We start from the raw sequence: 19,261 nt of genomic DNA on the forward strand, positions 1-19,261 counted from the left end.
AGTTGCTGACTGAGGTTAAACCACAGCAGATGAGTTCTTGTCTTCTTTAGAGGGGTACTAACAGTCTGCCTTCTCTGACTTGTTGCTATTTCACAAGGCTTGTGGGAACACAGTATTTTTGAGATTTTTTTTTTTTTAAATGATTGAAAACTGGTAAGTATTCAAAAGCTATAAGGAAAGACTAAAGAGACAGATTTCTAAGTTCAGTTTCTGTAGAAAGTTAGGCTTTAAAAAGTTCTTTACCTTTTTTAGTTAGCATGAAGTAGAAGAAGTAGATGATTTAAAAAATAAAGAAGAAAGATGAAAAGAAAAATGCTTTAAATTGTTGAGGAAAATGTGTTGTGTGGGGTCTTTTTGTTTGATTGTACTTCTTACAATTCATTAAATTTGATATATGAAAATAATGTATTTTTGTACAGGGTGCACAGCTTGGTGATGGACATAATGGTGGTCTTACAGCTCTTGATGAGAAAGCTCTCCTGCAACAGTGCTACACAAGCAAGCCCTATAATACGCAGCACAGTATAAGGAAATCAGAAGCTGTAGGTATTTTGACTGATATTATGCTCTTAACAGTCTGGGCTCGTAGAATGACTTGCCAGATGTTCAACAGATGTTAGGCCTTTGATGATTTGGTCCGAGTACGTAGTTGCACCCATTGAAGTCATGGGAGTTTAAACATTTGTTTAAAGGACAACTGAACTGAGCAATCCAGTGAGCAATTTTTAAGACTATCTGCAATGCTTGCATTTTTTGCTGAAATGTGTATGAATGAGAATGTATTTCTAGTTATTATTCATAATTTGCATACATGCAACTAAATTAACAGAGTGATTTGTGTAACCTGAGTATAGTGTTACATTTCGTCTGCTCTGTAGCTTGTACCTGAACCTATATGTCATGATCCATGGATCTGTGGTTCCATCAGCTCTGACTTGTTTCTTGTGTGAACAGGCTGTTTTCTCTTATTAACTCCTGAAATGGAGTGTTTGATGAGAATTGGCTTTGTAAGCTGTGTGAGCTGTGCTTGTGGGTGTTAGATCGGGTCAGCCATGGCTTTGGCTGATTCTTCAAGCTCCAGAGATGGAGCTTTTACAGCATCCCTAGGCAACATCTTCCTGTGATACACTACTCTCCTTGTGAAAAAATTCTTCCTATTTTCCAGACCAAGGCTCAGTTTGTAACCTTGGCCTCCTGTTACACTGGTGGCCACTGTCAAAAAAAGTTTGGTTGTCATCTTGTACCTTCCTTTCAGTTGTAGGATGCTTTCAGAATGCCTCATAGCTGCTGTTTCTGCAAACTAAACAAACCCAAGCTTTCTTAGCCTCTTCTTTCAGTTGCTTTGGCTCTGATCCCCTGTTAGACCTTCTCAAGTTCCTCATGTCCCTATTGGTCTTGGGAAGGAGTGAGGTCTGAAAACTGCACTTATGGTTGCACAGGCTGTCTGGCTCTTTGTAGGAGTATCTCTAAGGTTCTCTCAGGTTCAAGCTTCTGGTAGTGGTAGGAATAATGGAAAAAATTGGAAGTAGTAACTGCATACATCTTCATTCTATTGGGTATATGTTGCATCAATCGTAGGCATTTGATTTTATGGTGTTTTAAAAATTTGCTTAAGAATACACATTAAAATTTCCTTTTACTGTAATCATTAACATAACCTCTAATGTTAAAGTAGAATATCTTTTTTTTTTTTTCTGTAGTTTGGGATGAAAGTTCCCTTATTCAAGACAGATTATCGTACATGTGTGATTGCCAAGAGATGCTATATATAATAAAATTAGGTTTGTTTTGGAAGAAGGTTGGTTTTCTCTGAATAATCATATTTTATGAACAAGACTTACTGCTTTTTAAACAGTGAGAGCTGCTGTAAGTTCAATGTTTGCCTCAATTATTTTGTCAATTCATAGTAGAGCTTTTATCACAGCAATTTTGTAAATTTATGGGAGAGCTTTTGTCTAACACCTGAACGAAAGATATTCCGTCGAAGAGTACATTTAGTGATCTAGTATTCAATTGAAATTCAAGGTGTAAGGTTTCTTTCTTTCTTTTTAAATCAGGTTATTTTCAGCATGCTAGCTGTTCTGGCTCTGTCAGCCTGGGTCCATGGAATATGTTGTGTTTTAACAAACACTGCTCCACTGTCACTCTGTCCTCCTTTACATGATGCTTTTTATTGAATGTGTTGTGACAGTTAATGGGCAAAGATTCAGTAACTCAGAATAAAGCACTTGTAGTTCTGATAGATTCAAAAATGAAATATAAAAGCAAACTGACAAGCCCCCTATCTCCTATCCAGAAGTCTTTTCAAGCTTAATATTAGTTTGGAATAAACTCTGGTTAGACTGACATTACATTATTTATTTGGGTTTTTTTTATTTTTTGGATGGTGGAGTTTTTGTTGTTTTGTTTAGTTTGGGGTTTTTTTGGCTAGTGCCAATCAGTGTTTACTTGAAGATCGGGAATTATAGCCATAACATCTCTGTGGAATTAGGATTATTATTATCCCTTAGAGTTACCTGGTGTCTGGGAATCAACTTTCAGTTCTTCAGCCATGGGATGGCTTGATCTATCTAGAATTTGGTTTGCACACAAGAATTGTGTGGAAAAAAGCAGCAGTCAGGAAAAAAATTAATTCTTTAGTTTCAGAATACCTACAGAGTTGTCAGAAAGGTTGCGTAAACCCCCTCAGTAACAATAATCTCTGTTTTCTCATATATTAATTTTTTTTTTTTTTTTGGAGAAGAGGTAAATTTCAGTGCACTGACAAGTTCAGAAATCTGGAAGATACAGAAAGATGCTTGGGCTTGGTTGTTGCCTGTAGCCTTCGTGCTGTCCTGGGGCATCCTCTTGTGCTTCAGCTTCTCTTTCTGTGTAACAAATGGTGATCAGCGTCTGAGGCTTTACAGTGAATGGCACAAGGTTATGGTTCAATGTTACTCTAATAAAAATAATAAGATCATGTTAAATCCCCTTATCCCCCTAAGGGTGATCTTTCTTGAAAGGTTTTTCAGATCGGCTTGTCTCAGCAGAAAATTGCTGTGGCACGCAGCAAATAAAAACTGTGCATAGAGAGTAAGTCTAAAAAGACTTTTTTTTTTTTTTGACTAAATATTGCCAGAGGTAAAATTTCATTCTCTGAGTTGAAATCTGTGTCAACCATGAAACCTGCAATAGTGTGAATTTCCTCAGGCCCTCTTGTATTTACAGTATTTATTGGAAACAATACAGATAAGGATGCTGTCTGTCAACAGAATTACAAGAATTCTTGTATTTTTTGACAGTTAATATGCGTAGACAATTTGACTGTGTATCAGAGAATATTATCTGTCTGTTGTGCAAATATAACATCTATAAAAAAGATGGAAAAAGATTAATTGTTACATTGGTAAGATTGTGACCTCTGAATGCTATCTTAAAGGGTAATTTATTATTTGAAGTGTCTGGTGTTATATATTTCATGTTCTCTCAGTCAGTTTTTCATTGCAGGAGGATGTTGCTGCAGAGAGGAGAAAACAGGCTGTAGTAGAACAAGTGATGGTGGATCAGTTATCTAGGTAAGTGAATTTATAATTTTAGTTTTCCTTACAGAAGTATTTAGATCTGTTGTGTGTGGCTTTTCTTGCCTAGGAGGTGTTTTGATCATCTCATTCCAAGTCTTATGCAGTCTTGTATAGTGTTATTATTTGCAAAAATTCTTAAATGAAGTCTTTTTAATTTAAAGTGTCGGTTTAAGGTGCTATGTGTAAGATAGTTTTTTCTGAGCATAAATCAGGTTTAAGTATAAAATAAAAAATTAATAGCTTTACAATAGCATTAGTTCTCAGAAATAACCTTCTTGCACCTTAGCAAAATACATGGATGCCTGCTGTTAGAAATTACACTTCAGTATTTATTTTCTTTTCTAAGAATCTTGAGTTTCAGTAATATTCCTTTATTAATATTGACACAACATCCCTCAGGAGTAAAGGAGCATTATATCAGTGTTGGGCAGGTAGGATGAAAAGGCACAATGACGAATCACGTTGATCAAGTTTGTATACAAAGTCTCTCTGAACTGCATTGCTACCCCCTTAGGTCCAAGAAAGCATCACTTCTATGCAGAAAGATCCCTTTATATTTTAAGGGGTGGGGGAGAAGTAACTTACATGTAAAAATGAGTATAGCAAAAACATCTTTCCTCATTTTCTTTCCCACTTCTTCTTGTTTTAAGCATGCTTTAGTAATTCAGGGCTTTATCCAAGTTGTCTGGTTATGGCAACATAGGATACTGCAAGGTAGTCTAATGTAGTTTCATGTTACCTTACATTTGGTAAGAAATATCTGTGGGTAGCTCTATGAGATGTTGCATTCTGTGCTTAGTTTACAACCTCTGTAGTCATCTGTACCGATACTATAGCCCATCAGAACCTGAGACTTTGAGGTTGAAATGTTGCACTTCACCATTTAATTTTTTCTTGGTTTTTGTTCCAACTGCAGTTTAAATGACAAATTACCTATGTTGTTTAAAAGTCTATTAATGCTTTTATATTAAAAGGTGAGAGATCAAGAAAGTTGCATGAAGGAAACAAGACTGTACTGAAACACAGTGTTAAATTCCAAGTGTCATTGTAGCAGGATTAAAAATATGGAAATGTTCAGTGCAGAAATGCTTGTCCTATGTCATATTTCTACAAAGATGTAGGTAACACAGATAATTACAGAGATTATTTTAAAATTGCATTGGTTGTGTTGAAGTGTGTCAATCCTACTGATGTGGGATTAAACACACAGGTCTCTGCCTCTTGTATCACGGATGTTCATTCTGTGCTTAACCTCCTTCATCTGCTCTGCTTTATTTTTTCCACGTATCCCTTCTCCTACTCTGAACCTTCTGTTGACAAGGTCAAAAGAATATTCAGTGGTGCTGCAGCAGGATGAACTTTTAATTTAAAAAATCTCTCTGTTTATGTTCCAAATATAACTGTGTCAGTACTGCCAAACAAATAGGTATCATACAGCAGGATGTTAATTGGGGAAGTTATAGTTCAAAACTGTTGCATTAAAAAGCCCTATTAAAGGAAACACAAAGGTGTTTTCATTTCTTTTTTTAGTAGTCACTTGCTGTTAAACCAGTGAAACCGATATGTGAAAAGATGGATATGCATAGATCAGAGAGCAAGTTTATAAAACTGTACTAGTCGTGCAAAGTTATTTTTTTCCTTTTGATTATAAAACATTTCAATAATGTAAAAATAATCTATTTTAAAAGTTTTTTTCTTTTGTTTACTTATCGAAGTGATAGAGAATACGAAAATGTTCAGAAACCAGTTCATCTATTTATTGACTGCTTGATGGGACCTTGAGATCCTATGGACTGTGTAGGCAGTGCTTTGGGAGAGGAAGCACCAATATTTTTGTTGGATGATGTCACTGATTTTGGAGGGAGCCATGGATAAAGAATATCACTATTAGAATATTTACAGAATTAGTGGGTGAAAATAAAACCAACAAAAAACCCACCAACTCTTTGTAATCCTAAGATTTGTTTTATATATACATATATAAAATATACTTTAAATAATACATATATACATGTGCAATTACTATATACTAGTGCACTGCCAGAATATTATTTGATTTATTTAATTCTGAGTAACCAACTTCAGAATTTTTAAAAGCAAACAACAAAATAAGACCACAAATTTATGCAAGCTTAATGAATAACTCCAAGGTTGTACTGCTGTGTGGTTCATGGGTGTTTTCTTTCATGATAAGAACACATAAGATCTGAAATTCAAGACTACTAATAGTCAGAGGGCTTCTCTCTGCTCTTCATGGTCAGAGCTGTTATAAGTGATCCAGAGCAATCCATGCGTGCAGATGCTTACAAAGAAGCTCCTGGATTTCCAGGACTTGGGACAGCACCAATGTGTTTTAGGAAAAGAACACTGCATGAAACAAAGTAAGTTTCCTCTAGCAGTCGTTTATTTTAGAAATACATTTTCTGCTTATTTTTTATTATTTTGGGTTCTGTGAAGTCTGTTTGCCTTTCCAGATGTTTTATTTCTGGCCTGCATCTATTAGCTTCACGTGAGGCCTTTTTTCTAGCCTCCCTATGCTTAGAATTGCCTAGTGGGACATTTTTATGTGTATTCTCTGTGTATAATGGTTGATTCATAGAATTTGTAGAAACTGGGAGGACATTCTTAAGCTCATATTGATATTGTTCATCTCGGGGTTTTGCCAACCTTTTCTGAGCTGTTGAATGCTTGCAAACTTGTCATATCCTCTTAGAGATTCCTATCCTGAGGCACATAAAATTGCATAAATACGCATCCGCAAATGCTAATGTAGATCTTCACGATATAATCATACTTTGCTTTCATGTTTTGATTTATGCTGCAATAATTAACCGTATTGGCATTTAAGTGTCATTCCTGGCCTGTGAATATTGAAATAGTAACTCCAAAGGCTTAAGGAAAAAATGAGAAAACATTGTGATCCATAAAATTAAATGATTCTGCATGTCTGAGTTTAAGTCTGTTAATCTTTCTCAATATGCAGACAAATACCTCTGCTTTGCACATTTTAACATCCTGCTCTAAAGTCTTTCTCTAGAAATGTCATCTTTGTATTCTTAAAAAAAAAAAAAAGGCAACAAAACTAGTCTCAATTTCTTAGACCCATGACATGGACAAATCTCTATTTCTGGAACTAGTAGTATGGCCAATATAAAATATCTAAGTGGTTAAAAAAAAATCCCCAACCTCTGGGCTTGAGTACTGCAGCCATGTCTGGGGCCCCCAACTTGAGAAGGCCATAGACCTGTTTGAGTGAGTCCAGAGGAGGCCATGAAGATGATCAGAGGGCTGGAGCACCTCTCCTGTAATGAAAGGCTGAGAGAGTTGGGCTTGTTCAGCCTGGAAAAAGGAAGGCTCTGGGCAGACCTTAAAGGAGCCTTCCAGTACCTGAAGGGGCTACAAGGAAGCTGGGGGGGACTTTTTACAAGGGGCTGTACTGACAGGACAAGGGGTAACGGGATTAAATTGAAAGAGGGCAGATGTAGATTAGGTATCAGGAAGAAGTTCTTCACGGAGAGGGTGGTGAGGCACTGGAACAGGTTGCCCAGAGAAGCTGTGGATGCCCCATCCCTGGAAGTGTTCAAGGCCAGGCTGGATGTGGCTTTGAGCAACCTGGTCTAGTGGAAGGTGTCCCTGCCCATGGCAGGGGGGGTGGGGCTAGATGATCTTTAATGTCCCTTCCAACCCTAACCATTCTGTGCTGGTACATGGTAGAGTTTTAATTCTTTGTATATATAAACAAAATATCCCATTCATGTCTGTGCCTTCTGTGAATGTACTCTTACATTACATAATTACAGAACACCTTCCACATTACGAATCTGAGTTGCTTTCTAATTCAACTATGAGGAATCATCTCCTCAGCCAGTTGCCACGGATACTGTGTTTCACATTTTTGCTGTTTTGAAACAGTTGATTTTTATGTAACATTTCTCTGTGAGCATGTAGGTATCATTAACATGCTGCATTATTTTCACAGAATAAGGACCAAATCAGGATTAACTGAAAACATGCTCTCTAACAAGCTACGCTTTGACAGTAGGATTATATCAAGGTAATCACAAATTTTGTGAAGCATTTAAATTCTATGCATTTATGAATTATGATTCTTACCCTCTTGAAATAATTAATTGCACTGAAACTTTGGCCCCTACGTTTAGAAAAAAGTATGTGCTGTATGGGTATGTATATGCATACATGTATAATACAAATTTTGACACGCCTGATGGGTAGTGGCTTTACAGTCCCATTGTACAGTGTTAAGATGCATATGTAACATTACATTACCATCATACCCATAGTTCTGTGCAGGGCAGTTAGCACAGGGGCTGTGTTAAAAAAAAAAAAAGTGCATGGAGCCGTTGCACTCCATTGATTTAAAATTATTTTAGCCTTGTCTTAGTATGTGGCAACCAATGTGGATGGAAAGGATAGCTTTGTGACTTGTTTGTGGCTCATTACTTATTAAACTTGCATATTTAGGGCATCTTTGAAACTGTTCTGGGTTGAGTAGCATTGACATAAACATATTCTTCAGCTCTGAAAGTGGTGCTTTTCCCAAGCAGTGACCCAGATACTTGTTACACAGAGCAGAGTATTCAGCCTTGTAGCTTCATATACCAGAATCATAGAATGGTTTGGGTTGGAAGGGACCTTAAAGATCATCTAGTTCCACCCCCCCTGCCATGGGCAGGGACACCTTCCACTAGACCAGGTTGCTCAAAGCCTCATCCAGCCTGGCCTTGAACACTTCCAGGGATGGGGCATCCACAGCTGCTCTGGGCAACCTGTTCCAGTGCCTCCCCACCCTCTCCATGAAGAACTTCTTCCTGATATCTAATCTAAACCTCCCCGCTTTCACTTTAAACCCGTTCCCCCTTGTCCTGTCACTACAGGCCCTTGTAAAAAGTACCCCCCAGCTTCCTTGTAGGCCCAAATAATGAATGCGGTAGTCCTGGTGTAACTAATCTTTTAGTTAATGAATGAAAATTACTATGGTACACTAAAACATGAAGCCTTGAAAGGTGTTTTGAAAATTACAGAGAATGGAATATTGCTTAAAAGTATGTGTCCCAGTCCAGAGGTTAAATTCCTTGGTGGTTTCGAGAAAATAGTCAGGTACAGATACCTCTTACAAAGAAAAAGATTGTACAATTTACAACATTGGAAATTAAATGCACGTTCCAAAGTAGAGATGTTATTTATATTTGGATCGAATTTCATTTATATGGATGCAAAAACATAAACATGCTTTTCATTTGTCCTTCTAGAAATGGCCGTGATGCTTGCAGAGAGTTGATTGGATTTTTCTTTGCATGTGACAGATCCCTTACTGTATATGAATTTCGACAGTTTGGAAAAAATAGGTAGGATAAACTACTTTTATAAAAAGTTTTTAGAAAAAGTGTTCCACGCACATAAGAAACTTAAATTTGATTGTTTTAATATCAGGTGTTTTTAATTATTTCACAGAACAAATGCATTGCCTTTCATTCAGAAGGGAGTTTATCAACATCAACGTGGACAAAAGAAGGGAAAATCTTACGATCTCAGTGACTTCTATATTGTAAGTATTCTTCTGTTGAATACAAGTCAGTTTTGGGTGATTTGGAAGTCATATTTAGGTATTTGAGTTGACATTTGTGATCCAGCTTTAAGAGAGGTCCAGAAGTCTTCAATAACATTTTCGAATTAAACATTTTAGGAGTCTGGATTAATTTGCTGTCCCGTGTTTTTAGAGATTGCAGTTTTTGCTTCAGATTAAGCTGTAGTTTGTAATTTTCCCACAAGAGGGTGCAAGACTGCAGCAGTGTAGACCTTTTTGTAGGCAAAATGAACAACTCGGGAAGGAGTCCTGAAGATGAAGTAGACCAAAATACTTGCTAAAAAATAATAGTCTTTGCAAGGTCTGCTGGCATTTTAGACAAGAGGCAATGATTAAATATTGTTTAAACATGAGGAAATTGCAGTTTAATTGCTTTTAACCTGAAGTTTGAAAATATTTACCACCAGTTGTTTAGAAAGAGCTTTTGAAACAGTGGTAAAATTCATCTACCAGTTAATCTGTCAAATGACTACAAATCATATTGCATTTTCTGTACTAGGTTAAGTGTTCCTGGCTTATGAATTCTTTGAGCAGTTTTTCAAGTACAGAGGGTTTTCACTGAGTTCTTAACATCCTCCTGCAAATCTCAACCTCAGAGCAAAATCTGTGTTTGAACGAAGTATTAGAAGTAAAATAAGACAACATTAGTTTTTAGAGTGTTTTTTCTAATCCTGTTTACATGTTGCTATGATATAAGAGTTTCCAAGATGAAATAGATTACTTTATGGTAGGGAGGTTGAAACTATTTTTTAGACTTTTTTTTGTTTTGTTTTTGTTTTGTTATGTGTATCTTCACAACCTGCAGATGGCAATGTGTTCTGAATAAAGATCAGTCCTAAAGCCATCCGGAAGATGTACTGCTAGTGAGTTGATAGCTCTTTGGAATGATGTTGTATCTGCAAACAGGGTTCTTGGGCTGACATTAAGATACACACCTCTCTCACAAAGTCCAAATAGCTGAGACACATAATGACAGTGTCTCTATCTCCTTCCTAATATACAGGTTTTGGAGGCTTTGTAACTCAAGCCTGCATGGATATCACAGTTAGAGCTACTGGAGTGTTTTATTCTTCTCAGCATTTTTTGCTTTTAGTTTGCTGCTTTTCTTTCTCTCCCCTTCCCTGTTCTCCCAAACCAAAAACATCTTCAGTTTTGCAGAATATGAGAGGGGTGCCTGTCCCCAACTTGGAGGGAAGGGGAATTTCTAGTACTCAGAAGAGACTGTACTGGGTAATAGAAGTCTGCTTTACTACTAAGTTGTTTTTTATTCAATATTTTTTAGTGAAATCTAGAAATTTTAAAGAATAACTTTATAGTTAAACATTTCAGGAATGATCTGAACTTTGGGAAGGTTACTTTTTAGTTGTTTGTTTATCTCAAGCATGATCTAAGGTTGTGGAAAGTAACTGTGGAGGGTTTCTTCTAGTCTGAGAACTGCTGTTGTGGAATTGATGTGGCACCTTCTGTGGGCCAGTGAGTTTTGGATCCCCTAAGGATGGAGGGAGAAGAAAACTTGAAAAGTAGAGCCTGGCTGAGGGAACAACAATCTGTAGTCTCATGTTTCTCAGCTTTAGATTAGGCAGTAGTAGGTCCTCTTAGTAGACAAACTTCTGTGTCATCTTGGAGTTCTCATTTAGTACTGGAAAGGCTCTGTTAAAAAGGTTAACTGACATTTGCTATACCTATTCACCATTTCATACTAAGTCTGTTAAAAATCATACTTCTTGAAAGTCTTGTGTATATTTTACAACATACACAAGGTATTTTTAAGTCATTGTATGCTTTACCAACAGGGAGCTAACCTAACTTTCCGGAGCGTTGATCATAACCTTCCAGAAAGCGTTAAGCAGAAACCAGTTCTCACCCTTCGTGTGATAAGTATTGATGAAGCGGCTATGGATTTTCTAAAGTAAGTGCAGCTAACTCTTTTGAATTACCATTTCTTTCTTCAACAAAAAAGATTTTTTGATAAGAGCTTCTAGTATCTTATTACTCATTCTGCTAAAAATATCAGTATTTAGGCTGTTGTTAGGAGAAATTAGTAGTCGATGTTAGTGGATGTTCTGTAATTCAGCATCTTTCTAAAATGATAAGGAGTAATTTTAACATAAGACAGTTTCATCATTTAATTAATCCTTATTTGCTTTGTTTGAATTCAGGTGGTTTTACATACAAATTAGATACTGAAACTTACCGATGAACTAAAATACTATGTTTGGGGAAAAATGTGGTTTTTTGGTGATCAACTTTATTACTGAATCTTTTGTGAAGCTTGTGTTAGAAGCTTTTATCAGTCATGATAACGCAAGTGTTTGAACACAGGCAGGGAAAGGATTTGAGGTTTCTTTTTTTTTTTTTTCCTTTTTAATTTTCTTTTTTCTTCCTCTATCTATCCCTTCACTTTTCTTCCAAATATCAACACATGTTGAAGACTTCAGGCACTGGGACAGGATTTCTGCACTTATTCTTTCAAAACAGGTTTTAGTAAATCATGTTATTCCACAGCCTGAAAGATGAGAATTTCTTAGAACTTCTTCAAATCATTACATGAATGGTTAATCTTTGAGCATGCATTATTTTTGAAGGTAATATTCTTGTCTCAGTATCTATAGAGAAGGAAACTGTCTAGGGAGTGCAACATCTTTCTCTGGGGTTTCTGGCTTTTAGTGTGAGTATACTGGTTCTTAACACAAATAAAATCTTGGTATAAAATTTTTATTGCACTGCTGTGTTGCCTGAACATGGAAGTTACTTAACAGTGTGGAAATACTATCAGGGCTTGTTTACTCAAAATTTGGTGGAGTGTTAGCTGATAGCAGATGTTACAAGGTAGAAATTTTAATAAAATCTTGGAATCATAGAAAGGGACCTCAAGAGGGTCTCTAGTACAACCTCCCTGCTCAGAATAGGGTTGTTTACAGCAGGTTGCTCAGGGCTGCATTCAGTTGGGTTTTTTTAATCTCTCCAAGGACAGAGACTCTGCAACCACTGTGGTTGAACATATTGTTAACATATTCCAGTGTTCGGTCACCCTCACGGTGCAAAAGTGTTTCCTGGTGTTCAGAAGGAACTTCCCATGTTTCAGCTTGTGTCCATGGCCTCTTGTCCTGTCACTGGGCTCCACCATGCAGAACCTCTCTGCCATCTTTACTCCCTCCTGTAAGGTATTTACACACACTGCTAACATCCCTTGAGCCTTCTCTTACCAGGCTAAACAGTTCTAGCTGCTATGACCTCTCATCATATATCAGATGCTTCAATCCCTTCTTGACTAGGAACAGCAATAACAGCCTCAATTAAATAAGTTCACTATCTAAAGACTTCTTTTTTTAGCACAACTTAACTGACTCTCATTTTTATTTCTGCAAGTGTTTAGACACACAATACTTGTTCTCAGTTACGGTAATACTCACTTTAGAGTCCCTTTACACTGAAAGCTTTGCAAAGGAGCCATAGTGAGCTAACAGTACATGAAACAGTAAATTCAAATGTAATTGGTTATAGAAATATATAGTTTTATGACGCTTAGTGCTAATTGTTCCCTCTGCAAGGTTTCCATGAAATAAAACACAATATAATTTAATTTCAGATAGTTTATGTAAGACATTTTACATCTCAAAAGCCTATCATCCTGGTAAACAGCTTTTTCTTTCATTTGTTGCTAATCTTATACCTGTGAAATTTGGACTTGATCCAATGTAATCTCTGAAGACTCCAGAAAGAAGACATACTCGCTGAGTTATAATTTTGGATTTTCTGCTACCTGTGGTGGAACAGATTGTTTCTTTTTTATACACTTTCTCTCTGTTCTTTCCATTAGTAACTAAATTTCAGATTGTGAAGTCTGTCTGCTTCTTCTGAATGGGGGTGTTATTGACCTCAGTATTTTCTGGTGCAAAACTCTTGAATTGAGTCCTCTGCCCTCCCTTACTGTACTCGCAGAGAATCCTGCTGGGATACAGTCCAAAGGTCTTCAGCAGCTTTTAAGGAGCAGGGATGTCCTGCTGTCACAAGCAATGAATCTCCTGGTTTACGTGTGTTTTAGAGAGGGAATGCTGTCCTCTGTAGGTGGTTCTTGACTTTTCAGTTTAGGTGGTTTGATATACACAAGCTTTTAGGGACTTCCTAGTGGGAGATACATCTCTGCAGTCTGTTAAAACTTTCCATCTCCAGTTCAGGTAAGTCTTTGGCCTCAGAGGGTAGGAGTAGTTCTCCATGCCAAATACTGCTGAGCAAGCAGCTCAAAGTTGACAGTAGTGCTTTTGCATTTACCTTCCCATTCTGATTAAAGTAATTACTGGACTTTTTCTTTCTTTCCGATGGGTTCTTCCATAGTATTTTATCAACATCTATAATATTTTCTGATGGGGGTTTCTCGGAAGCCCTTCTCAGAAGGGAATCACTTGCCAGACAAACCACAAACTTTAACCATAATTCCTAGATCATACTTAAGATACTCTGATCCAGGTTTTGGTCTATGCTCTTGTTATTTCTCTTCTAAAGTGAGATTTGTTGCTACTTCATGTTACTGTTCTATTGGTAGCTAAATGGACTGCTTTAACAAAGTCTTTCAGTGGCCTGAGCTGAAGATTAGGACTTTCTTGAAATAAATTTCTGGAGATGTTACACACAGGAGGAATTATCCATAATTAATGAATTAGTAGGGGACCTGCTAATGGAATATTGTCAGGAAGGAATTTCTGCATATCTGCAACTGTTCAGCAGACAGGGTGTGCCATCTCAAACTCCAGCAATTGCATACTATGCCTGTGATGGTAGCATAAGAATAAATATAAACTTCCTTCTATTTTTTATTTTACTACAGCTGTTTTAAATTCAGTAATATTTCAGGTATTTCACCAATCAAGATTAATTTTGATTATTTTAGAATGACTTCTATGGAATTTAAGGAAGAGATTTCCAAGCAAGTGGCTGATGACAGCAAAGTTTTCAAGAAGATTCAAGGTTTGTGTCTGCCAGAACCCACTGAATTTTGATTTCTGTATCTCTGTCTTTACAGCTCAGTGTGAAGAACAATTGTTTCTCTTGGGGCCATTCTAATATGGCCATTATTTCTGTACTTTGATAAGTTAGGTTTTGATAGTCTTTAATATTCTTTAATCTTCTAGTTATTCCATGTTTTCCCTTGCGTGATAGACACCGATTGGTTTCTCAATTACCTGACTACATAACAGGTTTGCTGATGTGGCTTGGAAGGACACATTTTGGTTTATAATTGTAGATACGGGTAATCTGAAGTTGTAATGTGATAATACCAGATGACTTCTGTCAACAGAGTATGCTGACAAACTCAGAATTCCCTAATGTAAACCTGCTACCTACAGATTTTCATAAGGCTGTCATTCTTACTAGAGAAAGTGCTCTGTATGATTTTGGAACGACTTTGCAGAATTGCTTGTATTTGTTCTTGTTTCCACGTGCAACATATTTGGACAATGAAGGAGCAACTGTGTGTCCCATAATGGAATGTTTTGTTACTGAAGTAGTGTTCCTAAGTTGCTTTGTATGTAGAATCATGGTACATAATCGGTTCTAGCAAAAGTAAGCAGTTTTATAATCTGAGCACATAAAGGGCGATATCCATTCTTCCTTTCTCTCTGTGAGCTCTTTAAATCTTCTGTTAGATGTTGGCTGCTGGTTTACATGATTTCTATTCAAACGTTAAGTAACTGACTATTTAATTTTGAACGGACATTCCCTCATCAAAGATAAGGGAACCTGGATACGTGGATGTCTCATTTTAACCAGCAGTTTCATAAGCAGTTGTGGTTTGCTTTTATATCAGCTCCATAACATGCGGCCAACGTCAGGTAAACATTGTGTCCTTTATTTCTGTAAATCCTCAGGTGTACTCAGAGACACGCTAAGTAAAAGAGGAGTTCGGGTTATAACAGGCTTAGGAAAGTATTTCCGACACACAGACAAGAACAGGAATGGTTTTCTCTCTCAAGCAGACTTTAAAGAAGCTCTGAAAGTATTCCATTTGGAAATACCTGAAGAGGTAAGTCTAGCTGTAGCAGTAATCTTTGGTATTATCTTACTTTAATTTATAGAATCACTTCCTCTCTTTGCTTAAACCTATAGTTTAATAGCTATTTTTTGCAAGATTTTTTTCCCCTTGTGGTATATTGGCATATCTGCATTCAGTCCTATGTGGAATTCTTAAAAATAGTAAAAAAATTTAGTTAATTTAAAAATGTGCAGTCTTCATACATCATGTAAAAGCAAATGGGGTTAGAATACATTTTTTTCTTTTTTGGTATTTTAAAAATAATTTATATGATGGTATTTACTTATCCTTTTTCTTGGTTTTATATATTATGTTTTAAAAACAGCCCACAGCTATCAAAATGGCAAATACTACGAGTTATGGTCATCAGTGACTGATGAGTTGCATTACTTCCAAATCAAAACTGACTCAAAAGATTTGTCAAAATAGTTTTTTCCTGAGAATATTGTAATTTCCTATTACAGCAAATGCTTCATTCTAGGACATAGTTAAGAACTTTGGGAAAATACTTTTGAATTGCAGGACTTTGAATCCTTATGGCTTATTCTTGATGATAACAAGAGTGACAAGGTTGACTATGGAGAATTTAGTCGTGCCGTATTTGGAGAAATGAATGAATATCGGAAAGCATTTGTAAGAAAAGTAAGTTTTGTTGCAGATGCTCTAGGCGTAGATATTTTTGCAGTGTAACTTTGAAGCTGCTTATTCATCATGTTGTGGTTGGCTTGTTGTTGTTTTTTCTCCTGAATTGTGCATCTGGTAATTGACTTTTTAAACTTCCAGATTTGTTTATTGAAATAAACATAAATTAGAAGACTGCATGCTGTTCCGTTGTTGCATTAGTTAATTTTGAACTCTAGAATTAATTCCTTTATTATTTTGAGTTTGTGTGCTATTCGTACAGTTCAGTCGAGTGTATGAAGCATCTTGGCACCCTGAAACTCTGTCATCCAGAAGCCTGTTTCATTATTTTGGCGTATCACTGTGTCTGCGTGCAGATTTTTTTTTTCCCCCTCAGTGTCTGAAACAGAGGCAATAATTCTTCTCTCCTTCGAGAACTACAGTTAGAGGCATTATATTTGTGAGGCTTTTTATATTTGAAATGCTATTTTATATATGTCTGTAATGTAATGTGGAGCTGTTTGCAATGTGAAACACTGATTACAAACCAGCCGGTAGAGTGGCAACAGGATATCAAGATCAAGAAAAATGACACATACTTTCATACTTTTAATCGTGGAGGACCTGGCTCTCCTAGCCTTACGGACGGAGCATGTGTGTTTGAGTAAGCTGAAATGAAACGGAAGGTGCTGTTAGCAGTGCTGAAGAGGCTGTGTTGAGGCCTGTCAGAATGACACAGGAACCTTAGTAATTGGAGGAGGCAGAAGGGAAGGAGCTTAACTTCTAATTCTAAGCATGAGCTGGAAATTTTGGAGAGAAGACACATTTTTTTGAGTTGGTGAGGGAACCACATTTGATGCGAAAACTGTTGAGATAAAATAATCATGAAATTCTATAATCTAGAATAATTTTCTGGTATCTGGTGCCTTACATAAAATAGGTAAGTTGACATAACCCATTGCACAAGACCTAAAAATGTGTGGTAGGTAGTTAAGTATATTTGATCTTTGTATCTTTCCACTTGCTTTATTTTCTGTTTCCTTTTATATGTATATGATTTTTTTTTTTTTCCTTTTATAGGCTTATATGAAACTAGATTTCAACAAAACTGGGAGTGTGCCTATGGTAGATATCACAAAATGTTACTGTGCAAAGAAACATCCTCTAGTATTGGCAGGTAATTCACATGAACAAAGCAAATTAAAATCTGTAACTACCAAAGTCACCTTCTTAGCAAAAATACCAGATCCAGAAACTACTTGCAAAAAACCAAGCTGTTAACATGTTGTCTTAGAGTTGAGCTGTTAAGGAGAACTTCTTACCGCTTAAGACCTATAATGTGTCTGTCTGGAACATGACTGTAAGTAGTGATGGAGTTCATATACACAATTTTAATGCCACCTTTTATCAAGTGGCAAATACTGCATGTGTGCAGAGTGGATCCTTTCCCTGCTGTGTAGGGCTACACATAAGCAGTTACTTCTCAGCTTTGGTGTTCAAGTTATCAGTGACACATATGATATTAGTAATTTTCACTTAGGAGGATACTCTCATTTTCATATTACTGTTTTCCATCAAAACATGCAAGGTTTCCAACTGATACTGAATGTACTTGGCACTTGAAGTTCCTTTTGAATAAATTATTTATTCCTGGGGCAGGATTGTCATCTTTTATAAGAGCAAGTGTTGGTATCTTCATTATTTTTTCAGGATTCCTAAAAATGTTTAAACTCTGCCATTGAAAACAGGGCATTTTAAATATTTGTATGTCGGTTTTTAAAATTAACATCTCCATGTACCAAACTAGTCCTTGTCAAGTTTCCCTGGTGTCCTGACCCTTTCTGTTTTACCGATTGTGTTGGTTTTTGCTGGGATAGAGTTAATTTTCTTCGCGATAGTTAGTCTGGGGCTGTGTTTTGGATTTGTGCTGAGAAGAATGTTGATAACACTGATGTTTTGGTCAATGGCAAGTAATACTTATATTAAGCCAAGGACTTCTCAGTTTCTCATACTGCCCCTGTTCTCCCAGCTGCTTCTCTGCAAGAAGCTGGGAGGGGACACAGCAAGGCCAGTGACCCCAGCTGACCAAAGGGATATTTCACACCATAAAACTTCATGCCCAGTATATAAGGTAGCGGGGAGGGATGAGCTGGGGTCCTTCTCTCCCTCAGGCCTGGTCTGGCTCCAGGGCTTGTTCTCTTGGGCGCTCTAGCTCTTGATACTTGGGGACTGGTTGGGCACCGGTCAGTGGGTGGTGAGTGGTTGAAAATTTCTTATCTGAAATATATTAAATGCTGTATATTCAGTGTTCTTTAAAATGTATTTAATGGAAAAATATACTTTAACAGGCAAAGCTACAGAAGAAGAAATTAAATCGTCATTTCTAGAGACATTAGGAGAGTCCTGCAGCAACCCCAACGAAGTGTCCTACTCTGAGTTTGAAGATTACTATGAAGGATTAAGTATTGGGATAATGGATGATGATGATTTTGTTAATATCTTAAGGAACCCTTGGGGAATTTAGAGAGGCAGACGACAAATGAAGAGGAGACATTTTCTAAAGAAGGAGCTAACTAAATAAGGGAAGATTTAGTCTTGATGTACATTACTCCATAATTAGTGTCTTAAACTTATTTCAGGGACTGAAAATTTTAGATCCTTTCAGAGTAATACAATTTTCTTAGTGTCTGCTGAGATGTGCCAACTACTTTTTTAATATAAATGCTCTTCTTTTTTTTTAATTGGAAATATTAAAGGCTGTTCCCCACACCAGGATGTGTGATTTACGTGATATTAGAATACACTGGCTTATTTTAAATTATGAGGGAATTAGAATACTAAAATGCATGAAGGAGTACATGCAGAGAAAATTTAGTTTTATGACGCATTGTGATTTGATTGTATAAATATCAGTGGTAGCTTTTCTTCAGAGTTTTCTATATGTTTATTCTTACAGCATTCTTTGTCTCATTTCTTGTTTCTTCTGCTGGTACTTGGCCTGAAAGGGAGCAGGTCATCCTTTTCCAATTTTGAGGGTGCCTGCAGTACTAAAAGTGCAGAGACATTCCCACCAATTAGCCTTTGAACTCCTCTGCGGACTGTCTCCACTGATCTTATTTTTTCATCAGGTATCTGAAGCTGAGTATTGAATCACAAAGGTTTCAAGAAGCACACGTATATTTTGTAACACACTCCTTCCCTGCCTGTATTTTGCTGAGGGGTTTTCAAAACAAGTAATTTCTATTTAATGGTTTTTATTTCTGGCTTCTGTGTTTTCTATTGCAGTGATATTTTTTTAAATAAAACTTACCAATCATATCCTTTGTGAAACTGATATATAGCATTTCCTATCTCTGTAGCATTTCCTATTTACTCTGAAAGTCTGAAGAAAAGTGTAAAAAAAAAAAAAAAAACCACCCAAAAAAACCCCACACAACAACCCTC

General features: G+C 36.6%; 1 protein-coding gene across 1 annotated transcript; it reads left to right on the forward strand.

Annotated features, from left to right (window-relative positions):
- The first annotated feature begins 467 nt into the window (after positions 1–467).
- CAPS2 (calcyphosine 2) lies at positions 468–18,341 on the forward strand. The gene is made up of 12 exons (XM_010159636.1): positions 468–542; positions 3,487–3,554; positions 5,822–5,941; positions 7,540–7,614; positions 8,831–8,926; positions 9,033–9,126; positions 10,959–11,074; positions 14,054–14,130; positions 15,033–15,187; positions 15,719–15,838; positions 16,898–16,994; positions 18,166–18,341. Exons 2-12 carry the CDS (start codon positions 3,535–3,537, stop codon positions 18,339–18,341), a joined length of 1,146 nt encoding a protein of 381 aa, XP_010157938.1. The 5' UTR covers positions 468–542; positions 3,487–3,534.
- The last annotated feature ends 920 nt before the right edge of the window (positions 18,342–19,261 follow it).

The sequence above is a fragment of the Eurypyga helias genome, unplaced genomic scaffold (assembly GCF_000690775.1).
Source record: "Eurypyga helias isolate BGI_N326 unplaced genomic scaffold, ASM69077v1 scaffold8519, whole genome shotgun sequence".
Taxonomy (NCBI): domain Eukaryota; kingdom Metazoa; phylum Chordata; class Aves; order Eurypygiformes; family Eurypygidae; genus Eurypyga; species Eurypyga helias.